Source organism: Astatotilapia calliptera, chromosome 15 (assembly GCF_900246225.1).
Source record: "Astatotilapia calliptera chromosome 15, fAstCal1.2, whole genome shotgun sequence".
In the NCBI taxonomy this organism is placed as follows: Eukaryota; Metazoa; Chordata; class Actinopteri; order Cichliformes; family Cichlidae; genus Astatotilapia; species Astatotilapia calliptera.
Genome location: NC_039316.1, coordinates 21908653 through 21921864, shown reverse-complemented (window position 1 = coordinate 21921864; position 13212 = coordinate 21908653). Strand labels below are relative to the sequence as shown.

At 44.3% G+C, this 13212-nt stretch overlaps 1 protein-coding gene across 1 annotated transcript; it reads left to right on the top strand.

Moving 5' to 3' along the window:
- The first annotated feature begins 4063 nt into the window (after positions 1-4063).
- Positions 4064-12254, top strand: hnrnpub (heterogeneous nuclear ribonucleoprotein Ub). The gene is made up of 14 exons (XM_026194648.1): positions 4064-4718; positions 5955-6069; positions 7793-7872; positions 8442-8581; positions 8673-8772; positions 9249-9361; positions 9551-9814; positions 9920-10039; positions 10130-10258; positions 10338-10506; positions 10615-10896; positions 10979-11250; positions 11346-11459; positions 11540-12254. Exons 1-14 carry the CDS (start codon positions 4271-4273, stop codon positions 11588-11590), a joined length of 2397 nt encoding a protein of 798 aa, XP_026050433.1. The 5' UTR covers positions 4064-4270; the 3' UTR covers positions 11591-12254.
- The last annotated feature ends 958 nt before the right edge of the window (positions 12255-13212 follow it).

Sequence of the window (13212 nt, the reverse complement as noted above, 5' to 3'; positions counted from 1 at the left end):
CACATTATTCTTACAATGTTTGTTTTCACCTTAGCAGCAATGGTATCAACGAGAAACTGCAAATATAGCTACAATATTTCCAAATAACTGAAATCCATGTCTCAGAAATGTATTTATTAATTTATTAATACATGATAAGTTAGTGTTTACTTAATACCTATTTTACTGTAAGTGCTTTAAGCAAAGAAAAGTCATGTATGTGTAACAAGTCCAGCTAACAGAAACGTTATTTTTCTTTTCATTTTATTCTTTCAATGGAAAAACAGCTTTTGGAATACTGGGACAAAGTTCATTAGTCAACGTTTTGTGTGATTTATTATTTATTTATTTATTATTATTAGTGAACTTTAAAATGTGTGTTTGTCCTCTTCTTCTGTCTGCTTGCTGTAGGGGTCACCAGATCATCTGCCTAAACTAAAGTCATCAGTGTTGTTACAGGTTAATCCATTTTTTAAATAAATTGAACAATATTAAGCAATAAATTGCAAAAAAATAAATAAATACATAAATACATTTAAAAAAAAATAAAACCTGTGCATTGAAATCTTTTTTCTAATCTTTAAGACCTCGTAGTACCCTGTCAACCCAAGAACAGTTTGCTCTCACACTTATTTGTGGTTCCTAGAGTATAAAGCAGCGCCCCTCCCTGAGCCAGGTTGTGCCGGAGGTTTCTTCCTGTTAAAAGAGGATTTTTCCTTCCCACTGTCGCCAAATACTTGCTCATAGGGGATTGTTGGGGTTTTCTCTCAGTTATTCTCAGTCTTTACCTTAAAATATAAAGTATCTGTTGTTGCGATTTGGCGCTATATAAATAAAATTGTTTTTTTGGGTTTTTTTTTATTTGACAGCAGATTCAATAAACAATTTAGTTTTAAAAAATAATTTTCTGGCAATTATTTCATAGTTTACATAGCTTACTTAGGCTTTACGGGATTAAGTAGTGGTACAGGGTGGGTCATTTATATGGATACCCCGTAATAACATGGGAATGGTTGGTGATATTAAAGTCCTGTTTGTGGCACATTAGTATATGTGAGGGGGCAAACTCCTCCAGATGGGTGGTGACCATGGTGGCCATGTAGAAGTCGGCCATTGTCTTTAGTTTTTTTCAATAGGAAGAGGACCATGTGACACATCAAACTTATTGGTAATGTCACAAGAACAACAATGGTGTGCTTGGTTTCAACGTAACTTTATTCTGTCATGAGTTATTTACAAGTTTCTCTTTGTTCACAGCCATTGACATGTCGAAGAGGATAACACATGAGGAGCGAAATTGTGTTGATATCTGGTGAACGCAGTAACCGGGTCATTGCAGCAGATTTCAATGCAAGACACCCTACGAGACCACCCATCTCCCATGCTACAGTTAGCAAACTGCTTGCTAAGTTTGGTGAAACTGGTTTAGTGTTGGATTTGCCAAAATGTGGACGCAAGAAAACTGTCAGTAATGAAGAAACATCAGTGGCTGTCCTAGCTTCATTCAGCAAGAGCCCACAGCGTAGCACTCGCCGCATGTCACTGGAGAGTGGCATTAGTCCAACATCCCTTCGGCGGATATTAGCTACTCACAAATGGCACCCATACAAACTCCAGCTGCTGCAGCATCTCAGCGAGGATGACCCAGATCGGCCACAGAATTTGCAGAATGGGCAAAACAAAAACTGGAACAGGACCCTCAGTTCACGCAGAAGATTTTGTTCAGTGATGAGGCAAACTTTTATGTGAATGGTGTTAACAAACAAAACCACCGCTATTGGCCTGACACTAACCCACACTGGATGGATCCCTCCAAGACTGTTGGAACAACAAAAGTGATGGTTTGGTGTGGTATATGGGAACAACGACAGTGGGTCCATTCTTCATCAATGGAAACCTCAAGGCCTCTGGATATTTGAAATTGCTACATGATGATGTGTTTCCCTCTTTATGCACTGAAGCTGGCACGTTCCCTGAGTTTTTCCAGCAAGATGGTTCACCACCACATTATGGGTGCAGGTCCGAGCATTCCTAGATGATCAGTTTCCTGGAAAGTGGATTGGTCGTCATGGGCCAGTTGAATGGTCCCCAAGGTCTCCCGATCTGACCCCCTTAGACTTTTATCTTTGGGGTCATCTAAAGGCAATTGTCTATGATGTGAAGATACGAGATGTGCAACACCTGAAACTACGGATACTGGATGGCTGTGCTGGCATTTCTCCTGCGGTGTTGCTATCAGTGTGTGAAGAGTGGGAGAAGAGGGTTGCATTGACAATCCAACACAATGGGCTGCACATTGAACACATTTTATAAGTGGTCAGAAACTTGTAAATAACTCATGACAGAATAAAGTTACGTTGAAACCAAGCACACCATTGTTTTTCTTGTGACATTACCAATAAGTTTGATGTGTCACATGGTCCTCTTCCTATTGAAAAACAAAAGTTGTATCCAAGATGGCCGACTTCTACATAGCCACCATGGTCACCACCCATCTGGAGGAGTTTGCCCCCTCACATATACTAATGTGCCACAAACAGGACTTTAATATCACCAACCATTCCCATGTTATTGCGGTGGATCCATACAAACGGCCCGCCCTGTATTAATAATGAGCGTCTCCATCTCAACTGCTCAAATGTCAACACAAACTACCTTTTTAATTGTAACCAATCGGGTTAGAAACCCAAGGACTTGAAAAGCTAATTCCCTCTGGAAGATCCAGAAGGACAATTGTTTTGAAGTGTTATTTGCATGAACTTTAATTTCAGTGATCACCAGGATCTAAAAAGCTGTATGTGCAAAAACGAAAGTTTTTCAGTCGTACAGTCTTTTCCAGATAAACTATGTGCACAATTCTGAAAACTACATAATACAGTTACAGTAATTTTGTTATTTTTCATTAATTTCACATATAAATGTGTGTTGTGATAGATATGGCATTGTGTGGGACGTATTGTAAGCATTCAGCATTATTTGGAGCTCTTAGTTCTGGTATTGGAGGCATGTTTAGTCTTGTTACGTTTTGTTATCTGGTCTCTGTTGGTGTTCAGTCGTGTTTAGATTAATCGAGTCTTCCCTGTATCCTGCTGTGTATTGTTCAGTCTTCTTATCTGTTTGTGATTCCTTGCTTCGTTGTTTCCTGTTTTATTTTGACAGCGGTTATTCTCCGTGTCTTATTTTAACTTCTTATTTTGACTCATTAGGTTAATCCAGATACAATCTTCTAAACTAATTATTATTTGACTCGTAGGCACGATTTAGTTTTCTTTCATTTTGAAAAATATCAGTTTACCATTTATTAGTGATATTAACTGTAATGCCCTTCACAGTTTGACAATGCCAGGTATCAAAACAAAGAGGTACGTCATCTTACGTCTTTAGACTGAAAACAAAGAGATTTTAAAAGTTTGGATGTGACTTTCTATCGCAAAAACATCTCAAACCTAAGGAAACTCCGATGATGTAACCAAGGCTGAGCTTTGCGGCCACTGAAGCTCTTTATGTGAAATCGGTGTGCGCTGCTTTAAATGAGAATAACAAAGAGTTGGCAAATCACCAAAGTGCTTTCCAGAAGAGTCCACGGAGTTATGTGTTGTTTAGAAGTGCATGGACATTTTCAACACCAACTCTGAAAACTCTACAATTGACAGATATGACAAAAAGGAATTTTTAAACAGCTGTTTTCGTTACACGGGAGAGCGATAACGCGTATTCAGAAAGACGTGTCGGCGTAGTTAAACGATATCACATTTGTGCCTCTTCTTGGATTTTATAAAATTGAAAAAGGGGCGAGAAGAGAGATATCTTTGTACTGCATTGTTTCTAGCTTACCGATATTGATTATTAGCGTTGCACATTACGCAACATGTGTGCCTTTATTCTACTGTCCTGACCTGTCTTAAACTCACTACCTAGTTAAACAGCCCTCTGTAAAATGCGTTTTGTTAAATAATGACAAACTAATTAATAACGTTCGCGCTCTTTACTGGAACCATCTTTTCGTGTACTATCTGTCCCGCTTTTCCACAACAATGGTTTCTGAAAGGAACGTTTAGCTGCAGTGACAGATGGCCACAGGCTGCATAACTAAGCTGCGCCTCTCTCTGGGCAGTTACGGTAGGAGACGACTCCTCCCCCACACAGCAGGCTCGCGCAGCTCTGTGCCTGCAAAGGATTGGTTGTACAGCGGGTGCCGTTTGGCGCAGTTTTGAGCTACATCCGTTAACAAAGGGCGTCCATTTATTTATTTCCCGTCTTATTTTAGCGCGTTCGCCGTCAAACATTCACCATGAGCACAATTAACGTCAAAAAGCTTAAAGTTAACGAGCTCAAAGACGAGCTGAAAAAGCGTAATCTTTCGGACAAGGGGCTGAAGGCCGAGCTGATGGACCGCCTGCAGGCCGCGCTGGACGAGGAGGCCCTCGCTTCTCCGCAGGAGCAGGCAGCTGAGGCGGATGACGGTTTCGAGCAGGCCGCCGACCAAGAAGGTATGGCAGAGGAGGAAGAAGGAGAGGGGGAGGGAGAAGGCCCCATTGAAGAAAGCATGGAGGCCAACGAGGAGGAAGAGCCGGAGAGTGGGGGCGACGGCAATGGCGTTGCCGTGGACGAAGAAATGGGCGAGGGAGAAGAGGAAGGAGACGAGGACGATGAGATGGACCCCATGCTCAAGGGAGACGTGGACGACATGGAGAAAATAGATACGGAAGACGGTGAGCCGGGAGAGCAGGCTGCCGAGGGTGAGTCGACAGAATCGCTTATGTAAATGCGGCTGGTTGGATGTGTCGGGTTTTTTTGAGAAAGCGCTAGCGGTGAGGAAATTATTAAATTTGAATGCGTTACCGCACAGCAGAGCGTCCATGTTGAGAGAGAGAGAGAGAGAGATAGCGTGACCTCACTACTAAGCTAGCCAGCGTTAGCACCGGTCTGCAGCTTGGTTAGCAGTCGTGTCGTGACCTTAAGTAGCCACAGTCCAGCCTACTAAAGAGACCTTTAGCGTCACATTGAGAGACGTCGACTAAAATTACTAAAGCGGCTCTAATAAGAAATCTGCTACCGAATTTAGCTTAGTCTGGATTTAAGTTTCGGTTTGGTTAGCGTGTTAGCTTGCCAGCTAGCGTCAGTTTCTTTGTGTCTGTTGTGCAGCGCCAACTAGCTGTTCAACCGGTTAGCTAATTCAGAGGTTCCCGTTGTTCCAGCTGGGGGCGTTGGAGAACATTTGCTTTCACATCCCATTTTAGAATGGATCGACGTGAAAACACAATGTTAGAAATGGCCACTGCAGTGGGCTGTCTTGCCACCCTTTCCGCCTTAATTGTACTGACATCGTGTTTTAGGGTCGTGGCGTTTGCCTTTAAAGGTTGCCGGGAACATCTGAATTAGCTAATCCCAAGATGTGCTGAGAAAAAGAAGGGCGCCGCACTGCTTGTTTAGGTAGGACGTGGGTAGTTTTTTTTCCGTGGTTTTTATAGATAGTGTTGGATGGTCATAGAAATTATGAATCTAGGCAATTCAGTGCAATGTCTCGGGGAGGGGGGTGTAAATCAAGGTCTAAGTAGGCTTTCCCGTTTCCCTGCATGATGCATTTGTCCCTGGCAGCAGTAGATTTGCCCTCCTTTTAATGACATAGATTTGTATCAAAAGCAGTATCTTTTAAGCCCTTTACTGCAGGATAGTAACACTTTACTTATTAGAGACTTGTTTATCCAGCCCCATTCACAATGTTTATACGGGCCAGCTTATATTGTAATTACTACCTGGTCTTTCAAAGCTGTTACAGTTTCCACAGTATGATTGTCTTGTTTTAAGTGTAACGATGAGGTGTTGCCTCCAAGTAACCTTAATACAAATGATAATGGTCGACACACAATGTAACTAATGAACGGGCTTTGTGGGCCAGAACCCCACTGCCAGTCCGACCTCTCTCTCCCAGAAAAAGGAGCACCTCATTCTATATCTTTGTTCTATTTTCAAAGGGGATGCGGACAAAGACACGAATGCTGATCAGAAGAATAAGAAGGGTGTTAAGAGACGCCGGGAGGAACATGGAAGGGGCTACTTTGAATTTATTGAAGAGAACAAATACAGCTGGTAAGGATGGGACAGAGCGAAAATGGCCTTCAGCATCCCTGAAGCGCCATCTATAGCTTTGTTGAATTGTATTGGCTTTAAGTGCCAATGCACATAACTAGCAAGAGGAAAACCCTCATTTTTTTCAAGTATTATACTACTTGTAACATTATTTTCACACACATGCTTTGAGGGTCATCCCTGACTACTTAAAGAACCTTACCATTTACCTTTTTACAGTGCCCACTCACACTGTTTCTTTAATCGACTGCATTCTGTAGCAGAAGTGCATCTATCAAGTCTCTATGAATTCTCACACCTGTTCCTTATGCCAAGTACTGTTTTGGAAAGCCTGTTGTGTCCCCAAGGTGAAACAAGGCTGCTCAAAGGGGAACCCAGAGCAACGTAGCAGATGTGCAATATTCAGTGGATGGGTGGGGAGAAACTAGCTCGGATTTGTGGAAGAAGGGGTCCACTGCCGCAGGGTAGCAAAAAAGAAAGAAAGAAAGAAAGAAAGCCTCCAACGTCTGTTTGGAACGTCCACGGAGAAGCTCGCTATTGACCGTCCATCGTTACGCCTCGCAATGGTCTATTCTTTTTTTTCTTTTTTCGTTTTGTTTTTTATTTCACTGGTTGTATGATGTCGAAATGCTATTTCTGTCTCATGTATCATGTCCTGTGTGTGTCTGTTTTCATGGTGTGGGTGTGTGTGCATTTGCAAAGTTCTTTCTACCCCTGCTAGGTGACATCATGCATGGGGTGTGTGTGTGTGTGTGTATCTTGGTCAGTGTTTTGTTTTCATTGCGATGTCGATGCACTGAGGATCAACAGGCATATAATGGAATAACTTTTTTAAAATTATTATTTTGGGAGAACCCTCGTCATGAATGTTTAGGCCAGGGCAGCAGAGCTGTTAGCACACCGAAGTATTGCTGCTCCATCGCTTTTCACCCCCAGTTAAACCTTCAGAGCTTAGCTCCATGTAGACGACTACAAGTTCCACCTCAGGCACTGTGTTGTCCACCAGCACCGTAAATCTCCCCACGGCAGCTGTTTGTACGGCATTCTGGGCTCTTTGGGGACAGTTGTGACACATCGAGCTGTAGATAAGAAAGGAGTGATGAGCCCCGCAGTGGTTTCCTTCTCCTAAATGATTAGGAGTTGCACCATAGTTGGATGATGGCAGGTGAAGTGATGCTAAAGCATCATCCTTAATATTTAGAGATTCCTGAACTACAGAGTTGGTAAGTTGCTGTAGTTTTGACTACACTGGTTTCTCTTAAAACATGCTTTCAATGTATTCTGCTTAGCAACACAGTCAAAAGTTAGTGGTGACCTTTTCATCTAGAAGTCAACACGGGGAGGTTAAATATAACTTGCCCCATATCAGTTCTGGAGGCACAAACACGCACTTATCTGACAGTGGAGAGGTCTGCTTGTAGTTTATCACTGTGACTCTCACATAGCCTTGCATACTAGAACAGGTGGACGTGCTTCTCTCTGTGTATCTTTCACATTTTAGATTTCGCTGGATTCTGCAAGGTAAGTGTCTGCTGAGGCCTACAATACAGCCAACATCCAGAAAGTCTGGAGGCTCGCTCAGTTATTTGCTTTCCCCTCTGTCTGTTTCTTCTCCTGTCTACCTAAAATATTCTTCACCAAGTGGTACCCATGGCATCTATATTTTCCATGCAGTTAAAGTGACGCAAACCTTCTTATACTGACTCTTGGTATCTGTTTTCAGTGCCTCGTCCAAGTCACCTGTTCCCCCGTTGGAGGAAGAAGACGAAGACAATGATGACACAAAAGTCTGCCTGGATAGCTGTATGTTTGCTACTTTTGTACAGGATGTTTTTAGACTTGTCAGCTTCCTTCTGTAAACGACTGCTTAGAAACATTCCTGGAAAACGGCTTCAGAATTGAGCTTGTTCTAATGGACAAATGTAGACATGTTATATTTGATTAACTTCAATGTCACATTTTCAGCATAGCTGAATCGTGCATAACATGGCAGGCACAAGCCGTCTCAGCTTTCTTACACGTTGCTCTGAGTTGTGGCGTTGCCAGGTGTTCATTTCCTAAAGTCTTATAAATGGGCCCGTTGTCTTCTCCGTGGTGGTTGTAGTATTCGCAGTCCTGAAGCACGACCTGTACGTCAGTGCTGGTGTAGTCATCAAAACGTTTTGGGTTTTTCCTCCCCAGATGTTGAGTTAACCAACAGCAGTGTGGTTAGTAAAACGAGTGTTACTTTACCTGACTAGTTTTTCTGCTCCCTACTAATGAAGGCAGCAGAGGTGATCTAGCTCACCAGTCCCTCCATCCTCAGGATGTATAAATGTGTACCGTCTTGTCCAAGAGTCGTGTCTCATTTTGTACTTTTTCTGCCCGTTCAGACAACTCTGACCTGCACTTTAAGGTGTCGCGGGACCGCTACAGCGCCTCGTCTCTCACCATGGAGAGCTTTGCTTACCTGTGGTCCGGGGGAAAGGCTACATACGGTGTGAACAAAGGCAAAGCCTGCTTTGAGATGAAGGTACGGTAACGATGCTCACATCTTGCACAAATCTCTGAATGGCTCAGTGAGGTCAGTGGAAACGAGTGGTAATGCTTTTCTGTGTGTGCAGATCACTGAGAAGATTCCAGTGAAGCATATTTCCAGCAAGAACATGGAGATTCATGACGTCCAAGTCGGATGGTCCCTGGAAACGGGCACACTGCTGCTGGGTCAGTGCAATGTTTGCCGCAACTCTGTAAACGCCACACTGACTCAGTGTTGGCGGAGCCCGCTGTAACTTTCCATTTTACTCATGGCACAATGCATTCCCAGGATCACTGGATGTACTGGTGTGCTGTAATGTTTTGGCCTCTGAAGGCTGCCAGCATCTTAGGGCAGCAGCTATTTGCTGTGACTCATACAGGCTGAATACCGCTGGGTTAAACATTTACATCAGTTCAGCCCATCAGAGGGTGAACTTTGTATTGAAACACAAACAAACCGAACTGTACTGGGTGTATCCATTTACAGGAAGGTCGTGTCTCTAGGGGTCCCTCTGGTGGCCAGTTGGCTTCATGACACCTTTGTACAAAATGGCTTCAGCTCTGGCTGCGTCACAGCAGCGCTGCGTGGCCTAGTGCCAGCCCAATGATTCACACACCACCTCCACTCTGTATTAATCCAGAAGTGTTTGTCATGTGTTTAGGTGAGGAAGAGCATTCCTATGCCTACTCCGGAAAAGCCAAGAAAACCACCAACTGTGTGACCGAGGAGTTTGGAGAGACCTACGAGGAGAATGATGTCATCTGCTGTCTAATTGTAAGATATGAGATTGTTGTTTGTTTTTAATTTTCCCCTTTGTGTGCAGATGGAAGAACAGTAATGTATGGAAGAGGCAAAGAGCGTTAAACAGAATCATGAGAGTATTAGTTTGACTCTTTTTCCCTTTCTGCTGAGGCAAATGTCTTTGTTACACACTAAAGCTGGAGTGTTGCTCTATTCATGCAGGACTTTGAAGGTGAGGAGGTGGTGCTGTCCTACTCCAAGAACGGAGGCGAGCCAGCTGCCGCTTTCCAAGTCGGCAAGGACTCCCTGAACGGCCGGGCCCTTTTCCCCCACGTCATCTGCCGCAACTGCGCTGTGGAGTTCAACTTTGGCCAGCTGGAGACGCCATATTTCCCCCAGCCGCAGGGCTACACCTTCCTGCAGCAGATTCCTGTCAGTGATCGAGTCCGTGCACTCAAAGGGCCGCAGACCAAGGCTGACTGTGAGGTGAGTAAAAGAGTTTAGGAGCGTTTTTCATTCATGAATGCAAAAGTGCAACGCTGCGGTATCAAAGTTCTCCATATAGTGATCTCAATTTTCTCTCTTTTCCAGATCATAGTCATGGTTGGTCTGCCGGGCTCAGGGAAGACCACGTGGGTGAATAAGCATATCCAAGAGAACCCTGGGAAGTACTACATCCTGGGCAGTGACACGATTGTGGAAAAGATGATGGTCAGTACTCAGACCAACGTTACAGCGTCCCAGAAATAGTTGCTGCTTCTCCCTGTTGGTAGGAAAATGCTCTTTTCTTCTTTCGTGCAGATCGGCAGCATGAAGCGTCAGTCCAAGGACATCACAAAGTTGACTGCCATTTCCCAGCGTGCACCGCTCTTCTTGGGAAAATTCATTGAGATTGCTGCTCGCAAGAAGAGGAACTACATCCTGGACCATGTAAGTGGCTCTTGCTGAGTGTGGTCACAACCATGTCTTTGATGATAGATTGATCAAATGAGCCTCTTTGTCTTTGCAGACCAACCTGTCTGCTCCGGGCCAGAAGAGGAAGATGTGTTTGTTCGCAGGCTTCCAACGCAAGGCTGTAGTCGTCTGCCCGTCTGATGAAGACTACAAGCAGAGAGTCCAGAAGAAAGTTGAGACTGATGGCAAGGAAGTGCCTGAGCATGCTTTACTCAAAATGAAAGGTAAAAGCATTACCGTTGTCTTTACCCTGTTACAGTCCATCACACACTTGGACAGAAGCTATTCCTGGGTGCTGCTTCTCTTATTGAATCGTTTCCGTTCCATTACAGGCTTCTTCTCTCTGCCCGAGGAGGGCGAGAGCTTCAATGAGGTCATCTACGCCGAGCTGCAGAAAGATGATGCTGCCAAGCTCCTGGAGCAGTACAAAGAGGAAAGCAAGACGGCTCTGCCTGCCGAGAAAAAGCCCAACCAGGGGAGCACGACGCCTAAACAGCGCGGTGGACAGCGCGGTGCTGGACGCGGTGGCAAAAACCAGTTTGCCCGTGGTGGCGGACCTGGGCAGAGAGGTGGCAGCCGTGGAGGCTTCCAGAACAGAGGCAACTTCAGAGGAGGTGGGATTGATGGGTGGGAAATGAATGCTCCTTAACGGCACAGTTGATGCTCAAGCTTACCTTTACCCTGGTCTGTCTGCAGCTCCCGGGCCTCGCGGGGGGTTCAACCGTCCTCCTCGCGGCTTTCTGCCGCCCCCAGCCTTCAGAGGAGGATTCCCCAATCGTGGAAACTTTAACCGTGGTGGCGGCCCCATTCCTAGCCTGGGTGGATCCCCCAGGGGCGGCCCGATGAGGGGCAACATGGGACACAGAGGAGGACCCATGAGCAGAGGCGGTCCAGTGAACAGAGGGAACATGAGCAGAGGAGGCGGAGCTAGCATGGGTCGTGGTGGAAACAGGGGTCACCCCCATCAGGTTGGTTTCAAAATGACTCCTGATCAAATTATTGCTCCTCTGACGTCCGTTGATGCATAATCAACTTTTTTTTTTTCTTTGTTTTTCCTGCACAGTTTCAGCAGAGAGGGGGGGGCCGTGGCAACTTTGGCAACAAGAACAGCAACTATGGAGGCAACAGGAACGGCATGGATAAAGCCCAGGCCTTCAACCAGAGCTGGCAGCAAGGGGTCAGTGTTTGTGCATCTGCCGTTTGTAGTTGTTACACATAAATCAGGGGATCAAAGTGTTAATGTTCTGTTCTGTGCAGTTCTGGAACCAGAAGCTGTGGAGCCAGCAGTACCAGCCTGGATATTACTGAGACATTTGTTCTAATGGACTGGTGGGCGACACTGGGATCCACCGCTAGCCACGGAACATCATCCACTCCAACGTTTGCTTACTTTCCTTTAGAACCCACTTTTACTAATGATCGTAAAACTCACGACTGATAACGAGACTAAAGCTAAACGGAGCGACGACATTCCATCGGAGGAGAGCAGGCAGCACGACTGTAACTGAAGCTCTGTATCGTCACACAGATGTACACAGTGTGGGTTCATCCTCATTCAGCCATCTTTTGTTGTTGTTGTATATTTTACCCTCCTCCACCTTTTTAAATGCTTTTAAAACATGTTTGTAATTTCAGGAACCAGAAACGATTAGTCGGCCCAGCAGGCTTTGAAGAGATTTTCTTTTTTCAGGGTTGTGCATTTTATCTGTGCTGTGGTTTTTGTTTTGTTTTTCTTTTTGTATTACAAATTGTAAATATTTTTTTTATGCGTAGTTTGCATAAAGGTTTAAGGAACGTGATGATTTGATTGGAACTTTGGCTTCTTTACAGGAAGCGTTGGTAGCTGGTTGGCCTGTACCTGTCTGTAGAGTCAAACAGCCAGACTGAAGCTTTTCTTTTTGTTCCCATGATCAATCCTGTAACATAAACTCCACAGAGCTACAATAAACACATCGTTGGCTTTTTTACATTCTTCTCGGCTTGTGATTTTTGACTTGGTTCAAAGGTGTGTAAATGACCTTTGAACGGGCCGTGGCCTGGTTTGCTATCAGCCCTGCTAAACACCTCATTAGTTAATAAATAACCTCAAGTGTCTTGTCTTTGATATGTTGTTTCCGGTCCTTCAGCTGTTCAGTACTTTTAATTTGAAAACGTGTTTTGGCCAAGCCATCTTTAAGGACAGAAGGAAGCCATGTTGGTCATACATTATGCTTTTTAAGGTCTTTATTAAAACATTAAAGTTAGAGCACTGACGTTCTCAGGAGATCGTTTGTTTCCTAGATTGTCTTGATTAACGGTTCCTTTTAGTGCAGTAGACTTCTGAGAAACGCCGAGCACTGACCAGTTATAAACGTCTCCACGGTAACGACTTCCCTTTTCTTCCTCGTACTGGTGATTCGTGTAAACCTCGCTCTCTCAGTTTTGATGGTGCCAGTTTAGCACAGAAAGTGGTTTTTAAAAGGAGGCCGGATTGCTCATTTTCACCAGCAAACCTAGAAAGGGCTGCACAGTTTGATGGCTGACCGCCCGAACCGACCTTTCAACTCTGACGGCGCCGTGTTTTTTGTTTTGTTTTTTTTAAATGCTCTGGTGTTGGTGACTGTGTGGCCCAGCAATAACGGCAGCTCCACATATACTGTCTCCACGTCGACCTGGTACCCGGATCATGTTTGACACTAGATTGACTTTTTAACGTTACAATAGATCTGATCAATCCAACAGTTTCTTTAGATTTGTTTTGGTTTGCCCGTCTTATTTAATAAACATGTAAATACTAAATGCATCACTAATCCAGCCATGCACGAATGTTCATGAATTAATAAATGTGTTGTGATAAAGAAAGTATTAGTTTGCCACGTACTGCTGTGTGATGAACTATTTAAATGTCTGGAGAGTTTGACCTTTTATTATACTGGATATTAAAATCGAGC